This window comes from Psammomys obesus, unplaced genomic scaffold, assembly GCF_907164565.1.
Source record: "Psammomys obesus unplaced genomic scaffold, mPsaObe1.curated_primary_1811, whole genome shotgun sequence".
In the NCBI taxonomy this organism is placed as follows: Eukaryota; Metazoa; Chordata; class Mammalia; order Rodentia; family Muridae; genus Psammomys; species Psammomys obesus.
The window spans coordinates 3,340,362-3,363,767 of NW_026585687.1; the positions used below are offsets into that span (position 1 = coordinate 3,340,362).

Below are 23,406 nucleotides of genomic sequence, written 5' to 3' on the forward strand. Positions count from 1 at the left end.
CATACATGTGTACCACAGCATGCATGTGAGGTCAGGGAACAACTTGTGCAAGTCAGTTTTCTCATACCATGTGGATCCAAGGTTTTAGACTCAGGATGGCAGATGCTTATTTGCTGAGCCATCTTTCTGCCCCAGACTTCTTTTCAATGTTTTTTTTTTTTGTTTTGTTTTGTTGTTGTTGTTGTTGTTTTGCAAGACAGGGTTTCTCTATGTAACAGCCATGGCTGTCCCAGAGCTGGCTTTGTAGACCAGGTTAACTTCCAACTCACAGAGATCTACCTCCCTCTTCTTCCTGAGTGCTGGGAGCCAGTGTGCACATGGCTCCAAAAACAATGTTTTAAATTGGGCTAAGATGAATCTGGTGGCATAGGTCTACATTATCAGTGCCTGGGACAATGGAGCAGGGAGGAATCACAAGCTTAAAGTTTGTTTTGGGTTACAGAGTGAGTTCAAGTCCAGCTTGAACAGCTGTAATAAGATCCCATCTTTAAAAATAGTTGGGATGTTTTCCTAGCGTGTGTGAGTAGGTTCAATCCTTGGCATAGCTTCCAGCAACTGTCCCTCTCAAAAGCCCAGTTTTTTAAGTATTGTTCAGTGAAAATCTGTCTCAACTATCTACTCCAATATTAGCAGATGTGGAAATCTCTAAAAAAAAATAGATGTGTAGTTGGTTGTGGTGGTATATACCTGTAATCCCAGCACTCATGAGGCTAATACAGGAGAGTCATGAGTTTGAGTCTGGCCTGGGTCACATAGTGAGTCCCTTTTATTAAAAAGAAAATTACAAAAATGTAAACTTGATCATAGAGTTTTTTTTCCCCCACATGATAGAAAAGTAGGTACAAGGGTCCTGTGTGTGTATGTATCTTTTTTTTTTTTTTTTAATTCAGTAAACCACTGATGCCATCAACACCTCAGATGTTCTGTAGTTTGAGTTCATTATTCTCAATGTTCAGGTGATTGTTTTGTCTTTCAGAACAAAATCATTGGTGAGAGTCTATCAATTGTGTATTTCTGAGTAATAAAGTAGCTCAAAGTAGCTTCAAGACAATATATATTATCTCATCCTTTCTGTGAGTCAGGAATTTGACAAACAGTTAAACTGGTTTTAGTTTGAAGCATCTCCTGAGATTGTAATTATATGCACTCCTGGCTGCAGACATCTGAAAGTGTGACTTGGAGACAGTAAGAGTCCACTTCCAAGGTGACATCTTTATAGAGCTGCAGGTAGCAGGACTCAGGTCTATGCTGGCTGGTGAAAGGTTCTCTGAGTTCCTCACCATTTGGGCCACCTCATATAACTATCTGAATGATCCCAAGGTATGGGAATTGCTGTCCCCAGAATGAAAGATCAGAGAGGGGGAGAAAGAGGAAGGAGGGGGGAGGGGAAGAGATGAGGAGGGAGGGAGAGGGGAGAGAGGAGATAGATAGATAGATAGATAGATAGATAGATAGATAGATAGATAGATAGATCCTCATAATGCATTTCATGGCCTAGTGTGGAAGTATCATCCATGGTTACTTTCAAACATTTTATTAATTAGAAGTGCATCCATAGGGGCTGGAGAGATGGCTCAGAGGTTAACAACATCTGGCTGTTCTTCCAAAGGTCCTGAGTTCAATTCCCAGCAACCACATGGTGGCTCACAACTATCTACAGTTAGATCTGGTGTTCTCTTCTGGTGTGGCAGAATATTGTATAAATAATAAATAACTAAATCTTAAAAAAAAAAAGAAGTGCATCCATAGCCAGGTGTGGTGTTGTATGCCTTTAATCCCAGCACTCCAGAGGCAGAGGCAGGCAGATCTCTGTGAGTTCGAGACCAGCCTGATCTACAAAGCGAGTTCAGGAGAGCTAAGGCTACACAGAGAAACCCTGTCTTGAAAAACAAAGAAACAAAACAAACAGACAAAAAGGGAGTCAATATGTGCACAGGTCTTTCTTTTCTCATTCTCGCTGTTCACTGTTGTTCCCCAGAACAGCAGACAGCAGACTTCTCTTTCTTATCTCATTGACTTAAGTTGGGTTACTGCCCATTCCCAGACCAATGTGTGACATAGGGACATGTGGGGGATGGGATTACCAGGTTCAGCTTAGGTCAGCATTGATTTTATCCTTTGGTGCTAGGATATAAGCCTATCTTTGCTGAGCACTGGTCACTAACCCTGTGCTCTATTAAATCGGATTTCTGTTAGCAAGAAAGGTAGGGAATAGCTACTGGCGGGGTAACTGACTGTAATGAATGGTTTTTCCAGTTCTACTAGGATAGAAATGGTGTCTCTAACATTGGTATAACACCCAAGGGATCTGGTCCATATTTACTGTGCCTCACACATATAATTGTAGAGTTCTCTATTTTTCCTTTTTTTTTTCTGTTGTCACAGGCTGCTTCTCAGCATAGGCTGTCTGTTTCTCTGTGTTATTTCAGCCCAGGTAGTGGAAAAAGCATCACACTCTCTTTCATCTTCAGTGTTCCTGTGTTTCAAATAGATACAATACCTACTTCCTAAAGTTCTTGTGAAGAGTAGTAAGTCACAGTTTTCAGCCCTCAGCAGAGTCTCAGGAACAGTAAGTGCTCAGTAATTGGGAAGAATCATCTGGGAGCGGTGGTGAGCACTTTTAATCCCAACACTCCACGAGGCAGAGGCAGGCCAGCCTGGTCTACAGAGCAAGTCCAGAAGAGCCAAGGCTACACAGACAAACACTGTTTTGAAAAAAAAAATTGGGAAGAATCATCAAGTCAGGGAGTCAGGTTCCATGTTTGCATTGTTTCCTCTTTGACATTTAATATTGCAGCTCTACCTTACTCAAACACAGTTTCTCATTACAATACTGACTTAGGGGAAATGAAATAACCGCCAAGTGATAGTTCACTGGAAGGCTAGGCTAGAGACTCATTTGGAAATAACTAGTTGTTTCCCAGTAAGGTTGAAAGGACCTTTTTTTTACTGAAAGGATTGATCAAAATGAATGTTTATCTTAAACACAGACATACATGCAGGCAAAACACCCACACACAAGGATAAGGGAAAAATGTAAAAGTAGTTATGTCCATGGAGTCAGGGCATGCAGTTCAGCATTGCAGGCACTGCAACCTGTGGAATCACCTTCGGAGGGAGGTAGAGTAGCTCCTGGAGACCTTGCCATCCACCATGAAAAAGAATTTCACCATGATTCAGAGTGAAGGAAAGTTAGTTTGTTGATAAAACAGAAAGACAAAATGCAGGGTCAATGAGATTGCTTAGCAGGTAAAAGGGCAGCTCCTTTCTCAAATTCATGGCTTTTTTTCCCCCTTAAGTAGTGTGGGTGTGTATGTGTGTATATACACCTCAATACAGAAATACAGCCCTCTCAGTCTGTTTAAAGTTACTGTATATGTATGATTTCAGAGCTGACTACTTGATATTAGACAAACAATTGGGGGCTCTCAGCAAGCATTCTGTCAGTTGGCTGTAGTTCTTTGTTTCTTCCGTGTCACATGTGTTCTGTTACCCTGTTTTTTTTTTTTTTCTTCTTACCTTGTCCTCTTAAAACTGTTTTTTCCCCTTTTGTGGTCCTATATCTACCCTCTTCATATAGCTGCTTATATAAAATTTGCCTGTGAGAGAAAACAAATTGTATTGTCTTTCAGAGTTACTTCATAGGATGTAGAAATTTTCAGAGGTGGTCTAGTCAGTTACTCGGTGGAAACAAAAACCCTGAGAGTGAAGACGGGCTTACATTTCTCATGTGCTCTTCCGTTTTCTAAGTAGCTGTTCTGCCTTAGATTGAAGGTAAGTGCTTTACTACTGAGCAGCATCCTTTGTCCAAATTACTATCAGTAGAGATTTAACGTTTTTTTTTTCCAGTGCTGGAGATTGGATACAGGGCCTCTCACATGCATTTTGCCATTAAGCTACACTCACAAAGGAGTCTAAACCCCAGTGGCCCAGGACTGAAATGGTCACTTAAAAGCTCTGCAGTCTTGGTAAGACACTGAATCTTTTTCCATAAGTTACTTCATCTTTAATAACAGAACGTACTTAGGAATTTTATGAGGATTGTTAGTTAACATGACACATGCTACAAGTATCCACCATTACAATGAATAATGTAACCACAGCAATGATAGTGTATTTATTATAAAAGGTGGAGAAGGACCTGGTCCATTTTTGACTTCTGAGAGGTTTCTATTACTAAGTGAAGCCTTATGTAGACTTTCATTAGGGGGCTATGAATGCGGAGGATTCCAAAAGGAGAAGGCATTCGCAAAAAGATCTTCAAAAGGCCCCTGGGAATTCCACCGGGTGGGAGCGGCGCCGCTCCCAAGGCAGTCCGGAGCATGCGCTGCTAAGCAGACGCGCTGGGCACTTTGGCTGCACCAGTGGCCTCTGAAGTTGCACACATTCCCCATCTACCCCGAGGCAGTAACCCGCTCCCTTCTTCCCCCTTCTTCCGGGCCCCTCCGCGCCACTTTCTACTCGCCTGGTCAGGAAAGCTACCCTTCCCCCAGCCCCCTCCCCCCCCTCCGCTGCTCTCGCCGTGCAGGACGTGACAAATAGAAGTCGCACGTCCCACTAGTCCCTTGCAGATGGACAGCGCTTCGGAGCAATGGAAGGGGGTTCGGCCTTCTAGTCGGCGGCCAATAGCAGCTTTGCTGCTTCGCTCCCTGGGAGCCGCTGCCGGGAAGGGGCGGGTCCAAGGGCGGAGCTAGGGGCAGGGCGGGCGCCCTCCGGTTCTCCCGCGGTCTCGCATTCCGCACGCTTCAAAAGCGCACGTCCTTCGCAGTGGTCTCCTTTTTCTTGGTTCCGGGCGTCTTGACCCCACCGTGCTGCCAAAATGTCGCTCTCTAACAAGCTGACTTTGGACAAGCTGGAGGTGAAGGGGAAGCGGGTCGTGATGAGGTAATCCTGTACTGCTGCCCTCAAGCCCTCGGAGCTCTCCACAGCCTCTCTGGGCTTGGCAATCACTCTTTTCTGCACCCTAAGTTGAGCTTGCTTTTCAGCTGGGTCTCGGGGGATCCTGGGTTTGCAGGTCTGGGCTGTTCCCCTCACCCCCTTGGGACGGAGACTGTACCCGGGTTTGATGCTTCTTAACTGCTTTTCTTCCAACATAAAAAGCGACCAATAGTGTTCCCCAAGAAAGGGCTCAGATTTTTAGGACTCGATCCTTCTCTCATTTCCAGGGTACATGTTTGGCTCCTGTTGCGAGATGGGACCTAATGCTTATCCTGCAAATCTCTAGGCCCCAGTTGAGGGACCTTGAAAGGTCATTTAATTTCGTCTCCTCCACAGTCCTTGGACCATACCTAACGAAATCATTTCATTGTTCCAGGTACAGAAGAATTTATTTCCTAGAGGATGTTGCTCAAAATGCTCAGGAGTGGAGGTCCCTTTTCCCAAAGAACTGTGGGTGGGAGGGTGAAGCCTACTGGATGGTCTGTACATCTTATGTAACAGGCCTCAGCTGCTCTACCTTGCTGTTGGACTCCTGGCCTTGGTTTTGCATCAGGATTGTGACACATGCAGGGTGTGGCCACCCTGTATTTGGAGGCCTGTAACCTCACCCTCAGAGGTGGCTAGAGAAGCAGGATATTACAAGTGAGGAAGGCCCCCACGCACATGGCAGGCTTATGCGGCACACGTGGATCCCTGGTCATTTACTAAGTTGGCTTCTCCCTTACCTGATAGAATTACTGGCGTGTATGAAGACTTATACATTTCTACTTTTCATAATGTATAGTGTGTGCCAGAAGTGAAGGATTAATAGATTCAGAAATGATGGACCTGCCTGTCCATGTAACTAGGACTCAAGGATGGTAATTTTGAAGAGTCATAGATAAATGCAGTGACTACTCTGTGCTGGCTTGACTTTTTTTTTTTTTGGCAAGTGGTTGACTGGCAGTATGTGAACGATGTAATTCTGGTCCCTTTCACAATTTGGTCCAATTCAACTGAGGGCATCTTTCAGATACTAACATGTATGTAAGGGAGCCTCTGCACTTTGGCGTTTGAGAACTGTACAGCACATATTTCTTCCTAGCCAATATTACTTGGTAGGTGGCCTTGTTACTGTGCCGATAGCCAGAACCCAGTGTATTATGTTCATGCAAAACACTTAATATATGTTATGTGATAGGCCTTAGTAATCAGGATAGAATAGAGATCCGAGCCACCATATTAATAAAGGGCAGGTTCTAGCTAGCCCTTGATACTGCTCTGAGGATAGAAGATTGGCCTTGTGGAAATCAACACAGGTAGATGTTGATTTAAAACTAGCTTAAAGGTTTAAATTATTTAATTCTACCTCCACTGGCTTGAGGCTGGCCTCGTCAGCTGCTGAAAGAGGGGCATTTTCCTGGTCATCTTCCTGTAATGGCAGTTTGGGGTTTTATGCTCTCTTCCACAGGGAAAATTGTCTTAAAATAAATGAAATCTGGGGATGAGACTGGAGGAAACAGATTTTCTCCTTTGCACCAAATAAAATTTCACTTACCACAGGTTAACCTTGAGCCTTGTGATGATTGGCAAGTCCAGTTTTGCTGGTGGAAAATGCCATGTTCAAGACTATTGAACTAGGAATTTTGTGGCAGAGCTGGGACTGGAATCTGGGTCTCTTTAGCTACCAATCAGATTCTCAAAACACTTCGACATGATGACCCAGGGATAGGGTGAAATAGACTTTGGAGGTTGCAACCTCCTTTCCTTCTGCAATATCGATGCATTGGACTTGTTTTTCTTTTTTAGGCCACTTCTTTGTTTCCTGATAATTAATGCATCTTGAATAGGGAATTGCATCGTAGGTTTGCTTTTTAGAGGAGTCCAGACAGCCATGCGTGGGTGAGCTCAATACCTTGTGCTCAATACCCTGTGCTTTTTGTGGTAGTTGCTGGCAGTGCCTCAGGAATGGGACTCCTGGAGCAGTGGCTGTTTCACTTGCCTCCTCTCCCCTGTATAGAAGGGCACTTTTCTGATTGTCTAGTTCTTTGGTTTGAATTGGCAAGAGAAGTTGATTTGTTGGGGGTATCAAACAGTAGCCATTTTGTACTTGATCGCTCTACCACTAAGTCACACCCCAGCTCCTTTTGGAGATACTTAAAATAGCCAGAAACCCCAACGGATTCTGCCTCAGGTTTTTTCCCTCCCTTCCCTCCAACTGTAGTTGATTATTACCAGGCCATTTGAGTAAATTTCCTGCTGATTTTGTCATGTCATTTCCTTTTCACTCATAGGTTACTACTAGTCATCCTTTGCTGTACTTCTCTTTTTCTTGTACATTTTTTCCCCCAACCTCACTTGTTTTGTGAGTGAGTTGCAAAGCAGCAGTCCTGGTAGGGGGAAAAAAGCAGCAGAGACCACCACACTAACGTAATTTAGCAATCAGACCATGAGGCAACAGTGGGCATGGTTCCCTTGAGATTTCTTAGTAGAACTGGGCTTAGAATCCTTAGGTTTCAAGTAAGACTTGAAATTCTAATTTAATATTTTAAGATTCTTTTGTTTTGTTTTTTGAGGCAGGGTTTCACTGTGTAGACCAGGCTGGCCTTAAACTCACAGATATCCACCTGCCTCTGCCTCTTTAGTGCTGTGATTAATGGTGTGTGCTGTTGCTACCACCATTTAACTTTTAAAAAGAGTTTTATTTTGCAATAATTACAAATTTGTAGAAGATTGCAAAGGCTGCACAGAAACTCATTTTTTCCCCAGTGACTGATTACTGACCTGTGTTCTACTTTTAAAACCTTGTCATTTCAAAAATGTTGTATCTATATTTACACACAGTATCTAACTTGCACTGTTCACTCAGTATTCATCCAATAATTATCTAAATAGGTTCATGTACCAACAGCATGTTCTTTTGCATTGCTGGGTACTTTTTCATGGTATGGGTGTGTCATAGTTGAATCATTCATCCATTGGAGGCTGGCAAGGTTTTGCCAGTTTGGGGTTTTACAATTGAAGCTGCTATGATTTTTTTTTTCTTTTGGTGCAAGTCTTGGTTTAGTCACATGCTGTACTTTCTTTGTTAAAACACTAGAACTGGGATTGCCACTGAGCATCCTATCTTTAACCCAGGAAAGCTCCCGAAAGGTTCTGCACCATTTCGCATTCCTGTTAGGAGTGCATGAGTGATGAGTTTTTCTGCATCCTCATCAGTATTTGGTGGTAGTGTAACCAGTCAGCAGAAATGAATATAGAGGAGATGGTTTAGCTACTAGACAAACAGTGGTCTCTAAGAAATTGGGATTTCCCCCAGGAATCTCCTGCTGGGAGAAGAAAAGCTTGAGCCATTTTCTGGCAGTTAAACCTTAAGAAAAAGATGGATCAGTGGTGGGTGGGACCATACCTTGATCTTTAGATTGCTGACATGTGGGGAGATGTATTAGTTGCTCAGGTGTGTGTATCCCTGCCTGGCTCTGTACTTGAACTTCAGGTTCCTGAAGATGGATTTGGAAGGTCACTGGATTGCTTTGTCTCTTATGTTGACTTTGAATCACTGTCCTTTTTCTGATTCCTCCTACTAATCCTCCTACTAATTTGCCTGTTTCTAACTGGCTTATCAGGGCAGGGTAGCTGAATCTGGCTTCTTGGGGCGTAGTAGTTGGCATATGGTATATGTAGTGATACTTGAGTTTGTGCTTGAGAAAAAGCTTGAGTAATCCTGGGAAGTAGAAAAGGGTGCATTGTGTATGTGTGTGTGTGTGTGTACGTACGTGTGTACAAGTGAAATGTGTAGGCAATGCTGTTCCTGCTTTGGAGTCCTCAGAAGAGAAGCTAAAAGCAAAGTTGTGAATCTAGGACACCATAAGTGAAGGTTGAAGGTAATCAAGATGGCAGCGAGAAAACTAATCCAGTTTTCACCAGTAAGCTTTCATCACTTCAGCCCAAAGGCATTCCTTCCTGTAAGGTTCTGGGTGCACGGAGCTGCACTGCTCATCCTGTGCAGTTAACCCTTTTTGTCTGTTAGCTTTCCTGGCAGGCTGCAAGAGGGGAAGTCAGTCATGGTTGTGGGATACTTGATCTGCTTTGGTCTGCACATTTATGGCTGGCAAGGACCTGCTCAGGTTATTTAAAGAAGATGCCTTAAGTGCCTGAAACCAATTAGAGTATATTTCTTCGTTCAGAGGCATAGTGCCTCTTAATTTTTAAGGCTTTCTTAAATGAATTGAGGACTGTTCCTCAAGCTCCTGATCAAGGTAGATTAGTGTTCAAGTTAAAGAGGAAGTCTTGGATCTGCAGGATTTGTGGTCATTGCTGCAGACAGGAAAGACCAGGAAACAGATAGGAAAAGATGGAGTTTCACAGTCAAGGACAGTAACAGTCCTAACTTAGTGGTATTAGGTATTTTTAGTAATGAGTTTAGTATGGTTGCTCTTTGAAATAACAATTACAGTTTGGGGACTCATTAGCATATAATAGCTAACACTTTTGTGATACTGTGCCACTTCCAAGCCTTATAGCATTTACTAGCTTATTTCTCTTAACTGTGAGCTAGATACTATAATAACTTCACAGACTTAAGAATAACTAATTGAAAATGGTCTTGGGATATATTTGATATACACTTCAGGAGATGGAAACAGCTACACTACATAGTCTGCCTCAAAAAAAAAAAAATAATAAAATCAGCTACCATACAGAAACAAGTTCAGAATTGGTTCCTAGTGATAAAACAGGGCCAGGGACGTATGAGGTATAGTTGACTTTAGCTTCCCAGGTGTTCTGGACTAGTTCTTGTGGTTTGAAAATTTTTAAAACTATATTAGCTACATATCTAAAAAGATACAAGTCATATATACAAAAATTACTCTGAAATGAGTACATTGTGTAGAAACAAGTAGAACATGAACCCATAACCACGAAGTCCTTGTCTGCCATCCAATCCCAGGCACTCTTGACAGTGACTGAATACTGTCTGGTTAATATTTTTAAAATGACATTTGTGTGCATATATGTGTACATGCACATGCCAAAGCAACTGGAGATTTTTTAAGGAATAAAACTCGGTGCCAGGCTTGCTAACAAGTGCCTGTACCACCTGAGCCATCTTGCCAACCCTCTTTTAATGCCTCTTATTTTAAAGGTGTGACTTGGCTTTTTAAATTGTTGATTATATCTCTGAAACTGCAACCTTTTTCTTTTCTAGGGTGGACTTCAATGTTCCTATGAAGAATAACCAGATAACAAATAACCAAAGGTAAGATCCTGACTAAACCTAGCTTGGGTTTAAGATGTGTGAGTATATGGGATGCAAATTTCTATTTATAGTGTGGACATACAGCAACTGAAAATCACGGGATTTTTGTCTTTACTAACCTGTTTTGCAGTGTGGGATTTTAAAAATTATTGTATTAAAAAAATCATCCTAAGCCAGGTGTGGTGATATATGCCTTAATCCCAGCAGTTGGGAGGCAGAGGCAGGCAAATCTCTGAGATTGAAGACAACCTGGTCAGCACAATTAGTTCTGGGACAGCCAGGTCTTTAAAGAGACCTTATCTCAAAAAACTTAAAAAAAGAAAAAAGAAAAAATTTAGCTTGATATTGTGGTATGTACATATGATCCTTGGGATCATAGTGCTTAGGAGAGTGGACTTGGGAGGGCCTAAGTTTTAAGCTGAAAGTCACCTGAGCTACAAAACCAGTTTGAGGCCATCCTAGGCTATTCAAAAACTTGTCTCACTGAGGGAGCTAAAACAAGTGAATATGATCAACATACATTGTATAAAATTCTTGAATAATTAATAAAAATATTTTAAAACAGAATAAAAATATTCCAAACAGAAAGTTCCAGACCTCTCTCAAACTCCATTAACAACAACAAAAACATCCTGAGAGTCCTTGTTTAAAAATTATTTTTGAAGGAATTTGGAGATACTCCTTTTAAAAAAATAAAGGTTAATTGACTTCTTAAAAAACAAACTATGCAAGAGAACAATTTACAATATCAGTATTTTTAAGCTTATATGTAGTTCAATCAGATTCCTAAATATCCCAGATAGTGTGGGGTTTTTTTGGGTGTGAGGATTAATTTACTTTTGCCTCTTAAAAAAAACAGACTTCAGGCAGTTTAGCTTACCTGGTGTTTTAGGTATTAGCTTTAGAAGAAGGATTTCTTCGTAAAGATTTATTTTTAATTAAGTGTGTGTGTGTGTGTGTGTGTGTGTGGTGGTTGCCTTTAGTGGGTATTGGATAACACTGGAGGTGCAGTTACAGGTGGTTGTTTGTAAGACAGCTGACATGGCTGTTGGAAACTGAACATAGGTCCTTTAGAGCAGCTGCAAGCCTTCCTGACCACTGAGCAATCTCTCCAGTGCCCCTGCAGACACAGAGTTTTTAAGTAATAGTACTGTGTGGCTTCTGAGAAAATTATATAAGAAAGACTTTATTTCAAGACATTTTTTTCTGAGACAGGGTCTCAGCTTATGCTGGGCTTGAGCTTTAGATCCTCCTGTCTCAGCTTTCCAAGTGTTGGGTTGCAAGTGTATGCCATGAAGCCTGGCCCTTTATTTTAAATTAAGTCTTTTTTTTATAAAGTTCATTTATTTTATGAGGTCATCAGATCACGTTATGTTGGGAGCCACCATGTGGTTGCTGGGTATTGAACTCAGGACCTCTGGAAGAGCAGACAGTGCTCTTACCTGCTGAGTTATCTCCAGCCTCAAGAGGTTTTTTTGTTTATCTAATTAAAGACTTATTTTATGTATATGTAGATTGTTTTGTGACTGAATGATACTTCATTTTCTTTCTCTTGGGCAGAGGTGAAATCTGATGATTGTCCCAGGGCTTTGTGCATGCCAGGGAAGCACTTTACCAACTCAGATACATACCCCCCCCCCAGCTCCTCTAAATACCAAGGACTAACCCTGGCAGGTCCTGCTGTAGACAGCAGCCTCAAACTTGCTAAGTTCTTTTTTGCATGAGGAGCAGATCCATGATGAGACTAAGTAGTTCCAGGTGCCAGGTTTGTATCATGCTTGTCTTCTCCTGAACTCAAATCTGAATTCTGCTACTGTCGGACTTGAAGCTTAGAGAAGAAACAGGGCTTTATTTTATGAAGTCATAAGTTAAAATAGTTCCCACTAATCCCTCAGAATAACATTCTTCTGTCTTCTCTTGGTATTAGGATCAAGGCTGCTGTTCCAAGCATCAAATTCTGCTTGGACAATGGAGCTAAGTCGGTTGTTCTTATGAGCCACCTAGGCCGTCCTGATGGTGTTCCCATGCCCGACAAGTACTCATTAGAGCCAGTGGCTGCAGAACTCAAATCTCTTCTGGGCAAGTAAGTACAGAGCTGTAGTGCTGTTGAGCTCTGGGAGGTGAGGGAGTCACCATGCTGTCATAGATTCTAATTCTAAACTTTCAGCCTACTCTAGTCTCTTGATTTTTTTTTGTTGCCCCTCCCCCAGGGATGTTCTGTTCCTGAAGGATTGTGTGGGCCCAGAAGTAGAGAATGCCTGCGCCAACCCAACAGCTGGGACTGTCATCCTGCTAGAGAACCTTCGCTTTCATGTAGAGGAAGAAGGGAAGGGAAAAGATGCTTCTGGGAACAAGGTAGGGCCTATCATTTTGATTTTATTGGGCCTTAGGGCCTGAATTTATAGGCGGTCATAATGGAAGAATAGAAGAAGCTCATTTTTATTTTCCCCAACTTTTAAATTAAAGTGTAACATACATGTAAACATGTACAAATGCGGGCCGTGGATGTAGCTCAGTGGCAGTGTACAGTTTCCTGGGCACAATCTTTAGCACTGCAGAAACAATTGTGTAAATGCACAGCATGATGTATTCTGAATTATTGCAGAGTATAGACACACTTCATAATCACTACCTGGTCAAGGAATGGAATGTGACCAGCACTGCAAAACCTCTCTTCCTGTTCATGTTTTGAAATCCCTTTGAATTCTATTGGATAATAAGAATATTCAGTGAATGTAATAGTCATAGTGAGATTACTTAAGGCTTTTCTTGCTTCGGTTGTATAGGAGTGGTTTGAGACAAGGTCTCAGGGTTGCTCCTGTGCTGTGTAACTCAAGCTGGTCTTGAACTTGATGTAGCTTAGGACGACCTGGAACTCTTCCACCTTTCAAGTGCTGGGATTACAGGCTTGTCCTTCCACACCTGACTCAAGGCCCTTTCTTAGGAAATACACTATTTTCATTTTAGTCTACAGTTGTCCTCCTCATTTGCTAAAGAAACAGATCTCAGAAAAGCCGGGGTTTCAGAAAGGTTGTCATCTGGGTTCAGTCTTTTTCCACAAAGAACCAGATAGTAAATGTTGTAGACCTAAGGTCATGTAGTCAGTTGCAGTTGTTGACAGTCTATTGTCATAGAAAGGCTGTTGTAGACAATCTGCAAGACTGGTTACTAGACCGGACAACAGAATTCAAGTATGAAAACTAGTAGAACTGCGTTTTTGAGCATGCTTTTGGATTTACCCTTGGTTAGAAGGAACGCTAAAGGCTCTTTCTAGTATTTTTCTCCTTTTCGTGACTTGAACGATGTGAGAACATGATGCTCTGAGGGGTATGTATCAGTCCCCCCTTTGACCTCTGACATTTCTTAAGGTCACCTGTAGTGCTTGCTTTCAAGCAGTTTCTTTTCTTAGCACTGAAGGTCCTGAGCTTGGCCCTATCCTGCATTGGTGTGGTCTTGCTACAGTACAACTAGCCAAGCGCTGGCCTAAAATTTGGTGCCCTTTAAAACTGAAACTCAAGATGAACACACTCTAGTGCTTAGAAATGTCAGGAGTAACTGGAGTTGATGTAGGATGATTCAGGAATCAATGAACTTACTATACTAGTCTCTGACTTTCTTAGCTCTTGCCAATTCACTTGCTATTCAGAACCAATGGTTTAGAGTGCCTAAGATTGCAGGAATAGTTAGTTTTAAACTAACCCTAAATTGGACACAAACAAGATGAAGGCAATTTAATTTAAAAAGTTTATTTTATTTTGTGGGTGTGTGCATGCGTGCGTGCCTGTGTGTATGTGTGTGCGCGTGGGCATGCGCACGCGCATGTGTGAGTACATGGCTGTACAGGTACACAGGAGGACATTTTGGATTCCCTGACACTGGAGCTATAGGCAGTTGTGAGCTCCAGGATGAGTTCTGGAAGAGCAGCAAGTGCTCTTAGCACTGGGCCATCTGTCCACCTCAATACTTGAATGTTCAGTTTACCTACATTGTTATTTTTAGAATTAACAGGTCAAAAACGAGACATGTCTTGATTGTTAATTTCTAGAGCATCTTTTCCATGAAAAGCTTTCAACTTATCCTATTCTCCCTCAAACTTTAGTTTTGAAATTCTTAGATATTCATGTGTGTGCATATATATATATGTGGGTACACATACATGGGTACATTTTTCAGGGGGAGGCAAAGGTGACAAGAAATGACCAAAGGTCCTGGAATATTTGGGAGAAAAAGATAACCTGTTGGTCTCAAGATGTTTAAGAAGATTCTAAGTTTCCTTTCCACATTTTTTTTTCCTGCAGATTAAAGCCGAGCCAGCCAAAATTGATGCTTTTCGAGCCTCACTGTCCAAATTAGGAGATGTCTATGTCAATGATGCTTTTGGGACTGCACACCGAGCCCACAGGTACTGGGAGCCTTGTCAGTACTAGGCAGAACACAGTGATTCTTGGTGCTTGGGTTCAAATTCTAGGCTATTTTTGCCATCTGCTTCTCAAAATCAAGCAAAATATGGGAAGCAAGGGTTTGCTTGGCATGCTTCTTGAGCACAATCCGTCACTGAGAGAAGTTGAGAGGAACTAAATCTACTTACTGGCTCATTCACTGGTTTATGTTTGACTACCTTTTTGTTTGAGGCAGAGTCCTGGTTAGCTTGAAATTCATCCTGTAGACCAGAGTGTCTTTGAACACACACATCTACCTGCCCCCTGATTATTGGAATTAAAAGCATGGGCTATCATGCCACCAGTGCCAGCCAATTTTCTTTATAGTCCAGGACCACCAACCAGCCTAGGGATGGTACCACCCATTGTGGACTGGGCTCTCCTATATCTATTATCTATTAGCAATCAAGGTAATGCCTCACAAACAATTTGAGCAAGAGGTTCCTTCTACCAGGGAATTCTAGGTTGTCTCAAGTTGGCAATAGAAACCAAGAGACGCATCCTTTTAATTTCTAGCTCTACTTGGAGCTATATATGGTCCTTGTTAAATATCCTCATTCTATGTGGAAATACAGATAGCTGTTGAATGAAAAAGCTTTTATTGTGGAGCTTCAGGAATAAGTTTCTTTAACTTTGGATACCTTGTATAGATTTCCCTCCCCTCCTTTTAAACATCAAAACATCTATGTTTTCATCAACTGGCTAATTATATTCTGTGATTTATATAACCTTTGGCCTGTTGTTAAACTATTAACTGTGCATTAAAAAAACCTTGGATTTTGCCTGCACGATTCTCTGCACCCTGTACATGCAGTGCCCTCAGAGGCCAGAAGAGGGAATATGATCCCCTGGGGTGGAGTTACAGAGGGTTTTGAGCTGTCCTGTGGGTACTGGGAACTAAACCCAGGTCCTCTGCAAGAGCAGCAAGTGAACTTAACTGCTGAGCCATCTTTACAACCCTTACTTGAGTTTCTTAAATTCTACTTCAGTTCATTGCTTTTTTTATAAACCCCTTGATCATAAACTATTAGTCAGAAAAGTTATCTAAGATGTTATTGCAGTTTAGTGATGAAACTGGTTTCTTAGAAGTGAAAGCATTTTAGTGATAAGGAGCTGGCCTGTAGGGTAAAAATGGTAGAATGGGATGAGATTTTTGAATACCTTTGTTTTCTTTTTCTCCCTAGCTCCATGGTGGGTGTGAATCTGCCACAGAAGGCTGGTGGATTTTTGATGAAGAAGGAGCTGAACTACTTTGCCAAGGCTTTGGAGAATCCAGAGCGACCCTTCCTGGCTATCTTGGGAGGGTATGAAGAACACATTTGTATCATATACTTTAAATAGTATTAGCCTGGTAGTGGCCATAACTGGGGTGCTTTATGGTCAGAGAGCGCAATCACATTGGGTAGCTGAGGAGAATTTAATAAAGGGACTATTAACAGATTTGAGAGTGGGGTTTAGGGAAATCCTGTAACAGTCCAGGGCTAATAGCCATCTGAGGACAAAGGGAGGACTCTAAGGAGGTAGTCTGGGAAAAAGGACTTCTGATTAAAATTGTAGTCTTGAGGCAGGGTTGTAGGGCTGTAGCCATCTGAGGACAAAGGGAGGACTCTAAGGAGGTAGTCTGGGAAAAAGGACTTCTGATTAAAATTGTAGTCTTGAGGCAGGGTTGTAGGGCTGCTCATCTGGTAGAGGGAACCAGGGAGAGATAACTTATCTATTTTAGTGAAAGGCAGTGTGTGGATAGTGGTAATCTAGTAGTTTAGCTTAAAAAAAAAAAAAACAAAAAACCATTTAGAAGTGAAGGTTGAGTGGATTTATTGCTTGGTGCATGTGAAATCCGCCTTTCAGTTGGCATGGCTGTTTAGGTAGAAGCATCTTTCTGCTTAGAGGACCATGACTCTTTTATGGGCTGTTCTCCCAACCCTGAAGACTTAAGTACACTCAGAATTTCCTGATGAAAATGACTCAAACTGGGGGTCAATTTCACATAGCATAGGTGCTGTCTAAGTTTCATGAGCCCTGTTTCTGGGTACTTAAAAATAACCCTGATGAGTGTAAGGTTTTGTTTTGTCTTGAAAAACGGTAAGTTTCCTGGAAACATTGAACCTTTTTGTTTCCTGAGTTCAAAGCATCAGACTTTGGCTTCAAATTAACATTCGAGCTGTGCGGCTTTAGCTTTCTTGAAGATCTGGAATATGGGAGTGAATGTTCTCTGTTGGTTGTACTGAGGTTTTAGAATAACCCTGAAATACAGCAGTCTTCCTTTGACTTGACCTGATTTTATATTGCAAGACCTCTGAACACTTGAAGCTGGGGATACCATGAACCCTTTTTTTGTCGTTGTTGTTTTGTTTAGGCAGAGAGACAGAGAGAGACAGAGACAGACATTGGGCCTGGCATGGGCTTTGGAAACCTTAAATCCCACTCCCAGTAACATCCCTCCTCCAATAAGGCCACGTTTCCTCATTCTTTCTAGACTAAGCATGCAAAGATGAGTTTGTGGAGAACATTTTCATTCAGACCCTCAGTTACTAATCTGGCCATCTGGGCCTTGTGAATTTTGGATAGGGCCATGGTTGTTTAGATGGGGAGGTTTTGTTTTTCTGCTTTTGTGGTGCTGAGGATCACATCCAGGGCTTTACACACAGAAGACAAGTGCTTTCATACTTGGCTATGCTCTCAGCCTTAGAGTATCCTTTCTCTAGCCCTACCATGAAAAGATTTCTTCAAAGCACAAAGTGTTGGAAAAACAATGCAAAGTTCAGCAGTCCCTTTGATGTTTTAGGCATTTCCTCTTCTCCTGTTGTGGCCCTGAATATTAGCACTAGACTTGTCAATTGTTTGTGCTTATGATTTTTGCTTTCTCTTCTAGAGCTAAAGTTGCTGACAAGATTCAGCTGATCAATAATATGCTGGACAAAGTCAATGAGATGATCATTGGTGGTGGGATGGCTTTTACCTTCCTTAAGGTGCTCAACAATATGGAGGTAGGGAGCCAATGGCAAGTGGCTGTGAAATGGCTCATTAATGATAGCAGTTTATGTTAATGTAATGTATATATAAACTTAATGTGAATCCTAAGAACATTTTCATTCCACCTGTGGAGTTGCTTAGCTTTTGTTCTCAGCCTGTGGGTTGACACCCCTTAGGTGTCAAAAGACTCTTTCACAGGGGTCATATATCAGATATCCTGCACATCAGATTTTACATTATATTTCATATCTAGCAAATTTAGCTATGGAGTAGCAAAGAAAATAAAAGGTTCCTAGCAGTAGGAGGGTTGAGGACCACTACTCCTGTCTGTTTTGTTAGTCATGTTCTTAGTTTAGGGGCTGATTTTCATCTCTTGTGTAGATTGGCACATCTCTGTATGATGAAGAAGGAGCCAAGATTGTCAAAGATCTCATGTCCAAAGCTGAGAAAAATGGTGTGAAGATTACTTTGCCTGTTGACTTTGTCACTGCTGACAAATTTGATGAGAATGCCAAGACTGGCCAAGCTACTATTGCCTCTGGTATACCTGCTGGCTGGATGGTGAGTCAATTGGTTGTTTGGTTGTTTAAGGAATAACAAATTTTTGATATTCCTTCATTCATCTGACATTTTTATTTTGTGGCGTTGGAGATCTAGTTTAGTGCCTCACAGATGTTAAGTGTTTTACCATTGAGCTGCATCCCTTCTGTCCCACAAACATATACATATATATTTAAAGACTTATTTTATGTATATGAGTGCTCTATCTGCATGTACAACTGATTGCCAGAAGAGGGCGCCAGATCTCATTATAGATGGTTATGAGCCACCATGTAGTTAAGGGAATTAAACTCAGGACCGTTGGAAGAGCAGCCAGTGCTCTTAACCTCTGAGCCATGTCTCCAGCCCCCAACCATTTTATATTAATAATCTCCATGGGAACTGTCTGTCAAAGAGGACTACAGATGTTGTAGTGGGCACTTGAGGCCAAATCCATCAGGGAAAGCAGTGCTATCAGATTGCTCTTTTCATCAATAATAGGGCAAACCCTGTGCTAGAGATAGTACTCTGCACTTTAATGGCTTGAGCTGGATTACACTGCTAATAGCTACAAGCCATTTTAAGTAAACTTTTAAGGTAGACCAGATGGCTCAGCAGGTAAAAGCCTAATGGACCTGAGCTATATCTCTGGTACCTGTACTGAAAGGAAGAGAATGGGTTTCCAAAAGTTGTGCTCCCCACAATAATCACGATAAGTAAAAACATTCTCAGAAGACATTAAGATAATGAAAGTGGGGGCTGGAGAGATGGCTCAAAGGTTAGGAGCACCTAATGTTCTTCCTAAGGTCCTGAGTTGAATTTCCAGCAACCACATGGTAGCTCATAACCATTTATAATCAGATCTGGTGCCTTTGTCTGTCCTGAAGGCACACATGCAGGAAGAGTAGTGTATAAATAATAAATAAATCTTTAAAAAGAATAGTGTTTCATAATTTGTTAAAAAAAAAGATAATGAAAGTGGTTGGGCAGTGGTGGCACATGCCTTCAATCCCAGCACTAAGCAGGCAGATCTGAGTTCTAGGCCAACGCTGACCAGGACAACCAGAGCACTTACACAGAGGAATCCTGTCTTCAAAAAACACCAAAAAACAAAAGTGCACTTAATTATAAGCAATATATGAAAAATATATTTATATGAGAGATTTATAATTGACCGTAGTTTGCCTTCTCTTTTTCATTTTCATCATAGTCTTTATCTTTTGTGTTATATAGTTTAGGTGAACCTTGGACCATATCAATTTAGACTGTATCACCCTGCCTCTGCTTCCTGTTATGTCACTATACCTTTAGTTTGATAGCTAAAATCATATCATGTTGATTGCTGGTGCTTATCTTTCTTTTTCTTGTTAGACATTTTGCTATTACATTGTTTCACAAAGTATGGTTCCATAAGGATCACTTTGGGAAGTTGTTTTTAAAAGGCAAATTTAGGGTCTGGAGAGATAGCTTAATGGTTAGGGGGAGAGTTAGGTTCCTAGTACCTACTACATTGGGAGGCTCACAACCGCTTGTAACTAGTTCCAGGGGATCCACCCACCTTTCTGGCCACTGTGGGATCCCCCATATACGTGTGTCATATACACATGCATGATACCAGGCATGGTACCACTCTGAATTTGAGGCTGGCTTGGTCTACATAGCAAATTCCAGGCCAGTCAAAGTGCATAGTGAGATCAAGTAAAAATGGGAGGGGGGAGAGGCCCATTCTTGAGCCCTATTTCAAACCTAGTAAATAAAATGCTAGGAGTGGGATCCAAGCAAGGGTTCCTGGAGAGTCTGACACACGGAAGGTTTGATCACCTTCAGTACTTCTCAGTCATTTCCAGCTGTGTTGAGGCTGTTGTTACATTGTGACATATGTAAAATGCCACAAGCTATAGGATATCTGTACACATCCCAAGTTGTAACAGCCAGAAATGTCTCAGCATATCTCCTTGGATAGGCAGAATCACTGTGGGTTGAGAACCACTGATCTCTAGATCTTGGCTGCCATAGAGATCAAAAATGCTTTTTTTAAGTAACATCAGATTTTCCTCTTGCTTGATCTTTAATAAAGTTGAATGTTTTTGTACATTTTGATTCTAGTAGAAACTTTTTCTTTTCAAGACAGGGTTTTTCTGTGTAGCCCTGGCTGTCCTGGACTCATCTTGTATTCCCAGGCTGGCTTCTAACTCAGAGATCCACCTGCCTCTGCCTCTGCCTCTTGAATGCTGGGATTACAGGCATCCACTACCACTGCCTGGCCTTAGTAGAAACTTTGGATATTCAGCCTTACATTATACTTTTGGTGGAGGTGGTATTTGGTCCTATTAAGTTTTCTTGACTGTGTTATTCTCTAGGGCTTGGACTGTGGTCCTGAGAGCAGCAAGAAATATGCTGAGGCTGTGGCTCGAGCTAAGCAGATTGTTTGGAATGGACCTGTTGGGGTCTTTGAATGGGAAGCTTTTGCCAAGGGAACCAAGTCCCTCATGGATGAAGTGGTAAAAGCTACTTCTAGAGGTTGCATCACTATCATAGGTAAGGGGTCCTGTACGAAACCCACACTAACACATAACAGTTGTGTCAGGGGAAGGCAGGGGGGGGGGTTCTGGCTCTGGGTAAATCTTAAGCTGACAGTTCATGAAGGTGTTGTTCATAGGGCATCTTGAGATGGGATTGGGGGGATCATTTTGGGTCATTTGGCTATATTTTCAGTTGGGAAGCACAGTTTTGGTGCCAAAAACTTATTTTTCCCTCTGATTTTCATTTCAAAAGGTGGTGGAGACACTGCCACTTGCTGTGCCAAATGGAACACAGAAGATAAGGTCAGCCATGTGAGCACTGGAGGTGGTGCCAGTCTAGAGCTCCTGGAAGGTGAGGTGGTTCTCCATGTTGTGGCTTATTTGAAGGCAGGGTGAGGACTGCACTCTGAGAGGTGGGGAAGAGTGGAGAGCTTTGGCCAGTCACATTAGCTAGGTATCACAAATAAAGCTTCTGCACCTACTTGGTGGGAGGGGTAGGTAGGAACACATTTTAATTGACCTGGGACCTGGAATGCAGGAGTTTTTAACTCTTGCCCTAAAACCTGATAAAGAGCTCGTATTGGTAGGACAAAAAGGGGCAGAGGTAGCTTAGTGGATCTTACAGTAATGCTGTCTCTGTGCTCTCTTGAAAACAGGTAAAGTCCTTCCTGGGGTGGATGCTCTCAGCAATGTTTAGTATTTATCTGCCTTTTGGTGTCTGTGCACAGCCCCTAAGTCAACTTAGTGTTTTCTGCATCTCCATTTGGAGTTGGCCAGCACCAGGAACCCTTAAACAGTTGCACAGCATCTCAGCTCATCTTTGCCGCATCAGGATTTGTCTACATTCTTCAAGATCCCATTTAAATTCCTTAGTGACTAAAACCATTGTGCATTCTAGAGTGCATCTATTTATATTCTGCCTGTAAAAGGAAGTGAGCTGTGAAAGCTTAGTTCTCTTTGCAGCCTCTGGCTAGTGTTGTCACTGTTCATGACTCAGCATGGAAATATGTTGAAATTCCAGCTGTAGGAGAAGTTGAACAATTGAACAATAAAGATGTCCACTAAAACTGGAGTTTTTCCTGTTATACTTTGTTAGGAAGGGTGAGAATGGAAAAATATCTACATTTTGAGGGAAGGATTGGCTACAGCAGTGTGGGTGGGGAGAGATTAGATAAATGCCTGTTCCTTATTGAAGGCCTACTCTGTTGCTTTGTGATGTTCAACAGTTAAGCTATAAAATAAAAAGCCAAGGCTTTTAAACTACCCACCAACGAAATTAAGCCCCAGCTCGTTCTTCCCATTCTTTTTCCTAGTGTGAGCATTTTTTCTCTTGACTCCCATTTTAGGGTTCTCAAAGTACCAAGCATTTCAAATGTGTCTCAGTTTCATAGCTTGAAGAAGGAAAGCAGTAGCCTCGGTCCCACATACACCTCCTCATACTCAGTAGTTTTGCCACTGCTGTAAATTAGATCAGAAGTTACTATTGTGAAGAATCTGGGCATGGTGTTTGCTTGTAATCCCATCACTGAGTAGCAAAGAAGTTCATCCTTGGCTACCTAGTGAGTTAGGCCAGTCTGGCCTATATGAGATCCTGTTTTACCTAAAGGTGTAAATTGTAAGTGCCATTTGTCATTTTAATTTTCTTCGTAATTAACATTTTTTTTCTTGCTGGGCATGGTACATGCCTTTGATCTTAACACATAGTGTGTTCCACACCAACCAAAGTAATAAAGTGAGACCTGTCTTAACAACAACAAAACACTAATTTCAGTTATTTACACCACTGATTCAGTCCAACATTCACTAGAGTTATGAGCATTACAGTATATGTTTTAAGTTAGTAGAAGTCTGCTAAACCATCTCCCTTTAAGACAGGATGAGTAGAGAAAATAGAGAAAGTAGTAACCTCCCATTCCCATGCTCCCTCTATGCCCCAGCAAGGGAGGGTGTCTCATCTGGGATGCAAATTGAATAAATTGTAATAAATGATAATGTAAATGCGTGTGTATATATATATATATAGAGAGAGAAAGTAACTTAGCAAACAGCCAGTTATTTCAGTACCACTATGTACTATGAGACACACTGGAGAGAAAATAGGAATTTTTTTCCTGAAGGAATTTATAACCTAATCAAAAAAGATAGCTAGTAATGAACTATTCCTGTATTTGTGAATTAGAATAGTACAAAGGTATACTACTAGATTTAATATAGGATTAATAAATTGATAAAATGTTGAAGAGGCACAGATTTTAAGTCGTAAAGTCACTTTAATCCCTGAGTATATGTGTCCATATAGGTCCCATATAATCTAAGGAATCCATATTTACATTTTTGGGTGTGTGTAGAATGACAAGAATTTTACAATATTGTTCAAGCTAGCTAGAAACTAAGGACTCCAATCCAGCCAGAGCCTCTTGAGTGCTCTTTAGTTCACTGTTGGCTGCTTTTTTTATACCCAATGGCAGAGATTTACATGTAATCAAAAAGGGTATGCACTGTAAAGGCACCTTCCTGTCTTCTGGCTTCCTCCCCAGAAGCAACCTTGCTAAGGCCAGTTTTAGTTCAGTACTGAGCTCTATGCAAAGATTCCCATTGAAGAGAGTGTCTTAAGTTTGTAAGATTTAGCCCCACGTTTTTTATTTTTTTTCATGAGTCAAATGCTAATCCCTGCAAAGCATGCTGTCTTCTGATACATATCTGAATTGCTATACACTTTCCTTGAATCACTTTAGTCAAGAAAATGAGCAGTCAC

At 41.6% G+C, this 23,406-nt stretch overlaps 1 protein-coding gene across 1 annotated transcript; it reads left to right on the forward strand.

Moving 5' to 3' along the window:
• The first annotated feature begins 4,690 nt into the window (after positions 1–4,690).
• Pgk1 (phosphoglycerate kinase 1) lies at positions 4,691–21,723 on the forward strand. The gene is made up of 11 exons (XM_055592681.1): positions 4,691–4,884; positions 10,127–10,177; positions 12,105–12,260; positions 12,388–12,532; positions 14,476–14,579; positions 15,801–15,920; positions 17,489–17,603; positions 17,971–18,150; positions 20,490–20,667; positions 20,905–21,003; positions 21,308–21,723. The coding sequence occupies exons 1-11, from the start codon at positions 4,820–4,822 to the stop codon at positions 21,346–21,348; spliced, it is 1,254 nt and encodes a 417-aa protein (XP_055448656.1). The 5' UTR covers positions 4,691–4,819; the 3' UTR covers positions 21,349–21,723.
• The last annotated feature ends 1,683 nt before the right edge of the window (positions 21,724–23,406 follow it).

Excerpts from the sequence above, each read along its gene's own strand:
- Pgk1 (XM_055592681.1), top strand. The coding sequence starts at position 4,820 with ATGTCGCTCTCTAACAAGCTGACTTTGGACAAGCTGGAGGTGAAGGGG. Across the intron at positions 10,178-12,104 it reads CAGATAACAAATAACCAAAG|GATCAAGGCTGCTGTTCCAA; the intron begins GTAAGATCCTGA and ends TCTTGGTATTAG. Across the intron at positions 14,580-15,800 it reads ACTGCACACCGAGCCCACAG|CTCCATGGTGGGTGTGAATC; the intron begins GTACTGGGAGCC and ends TTTTCTCCCTAG.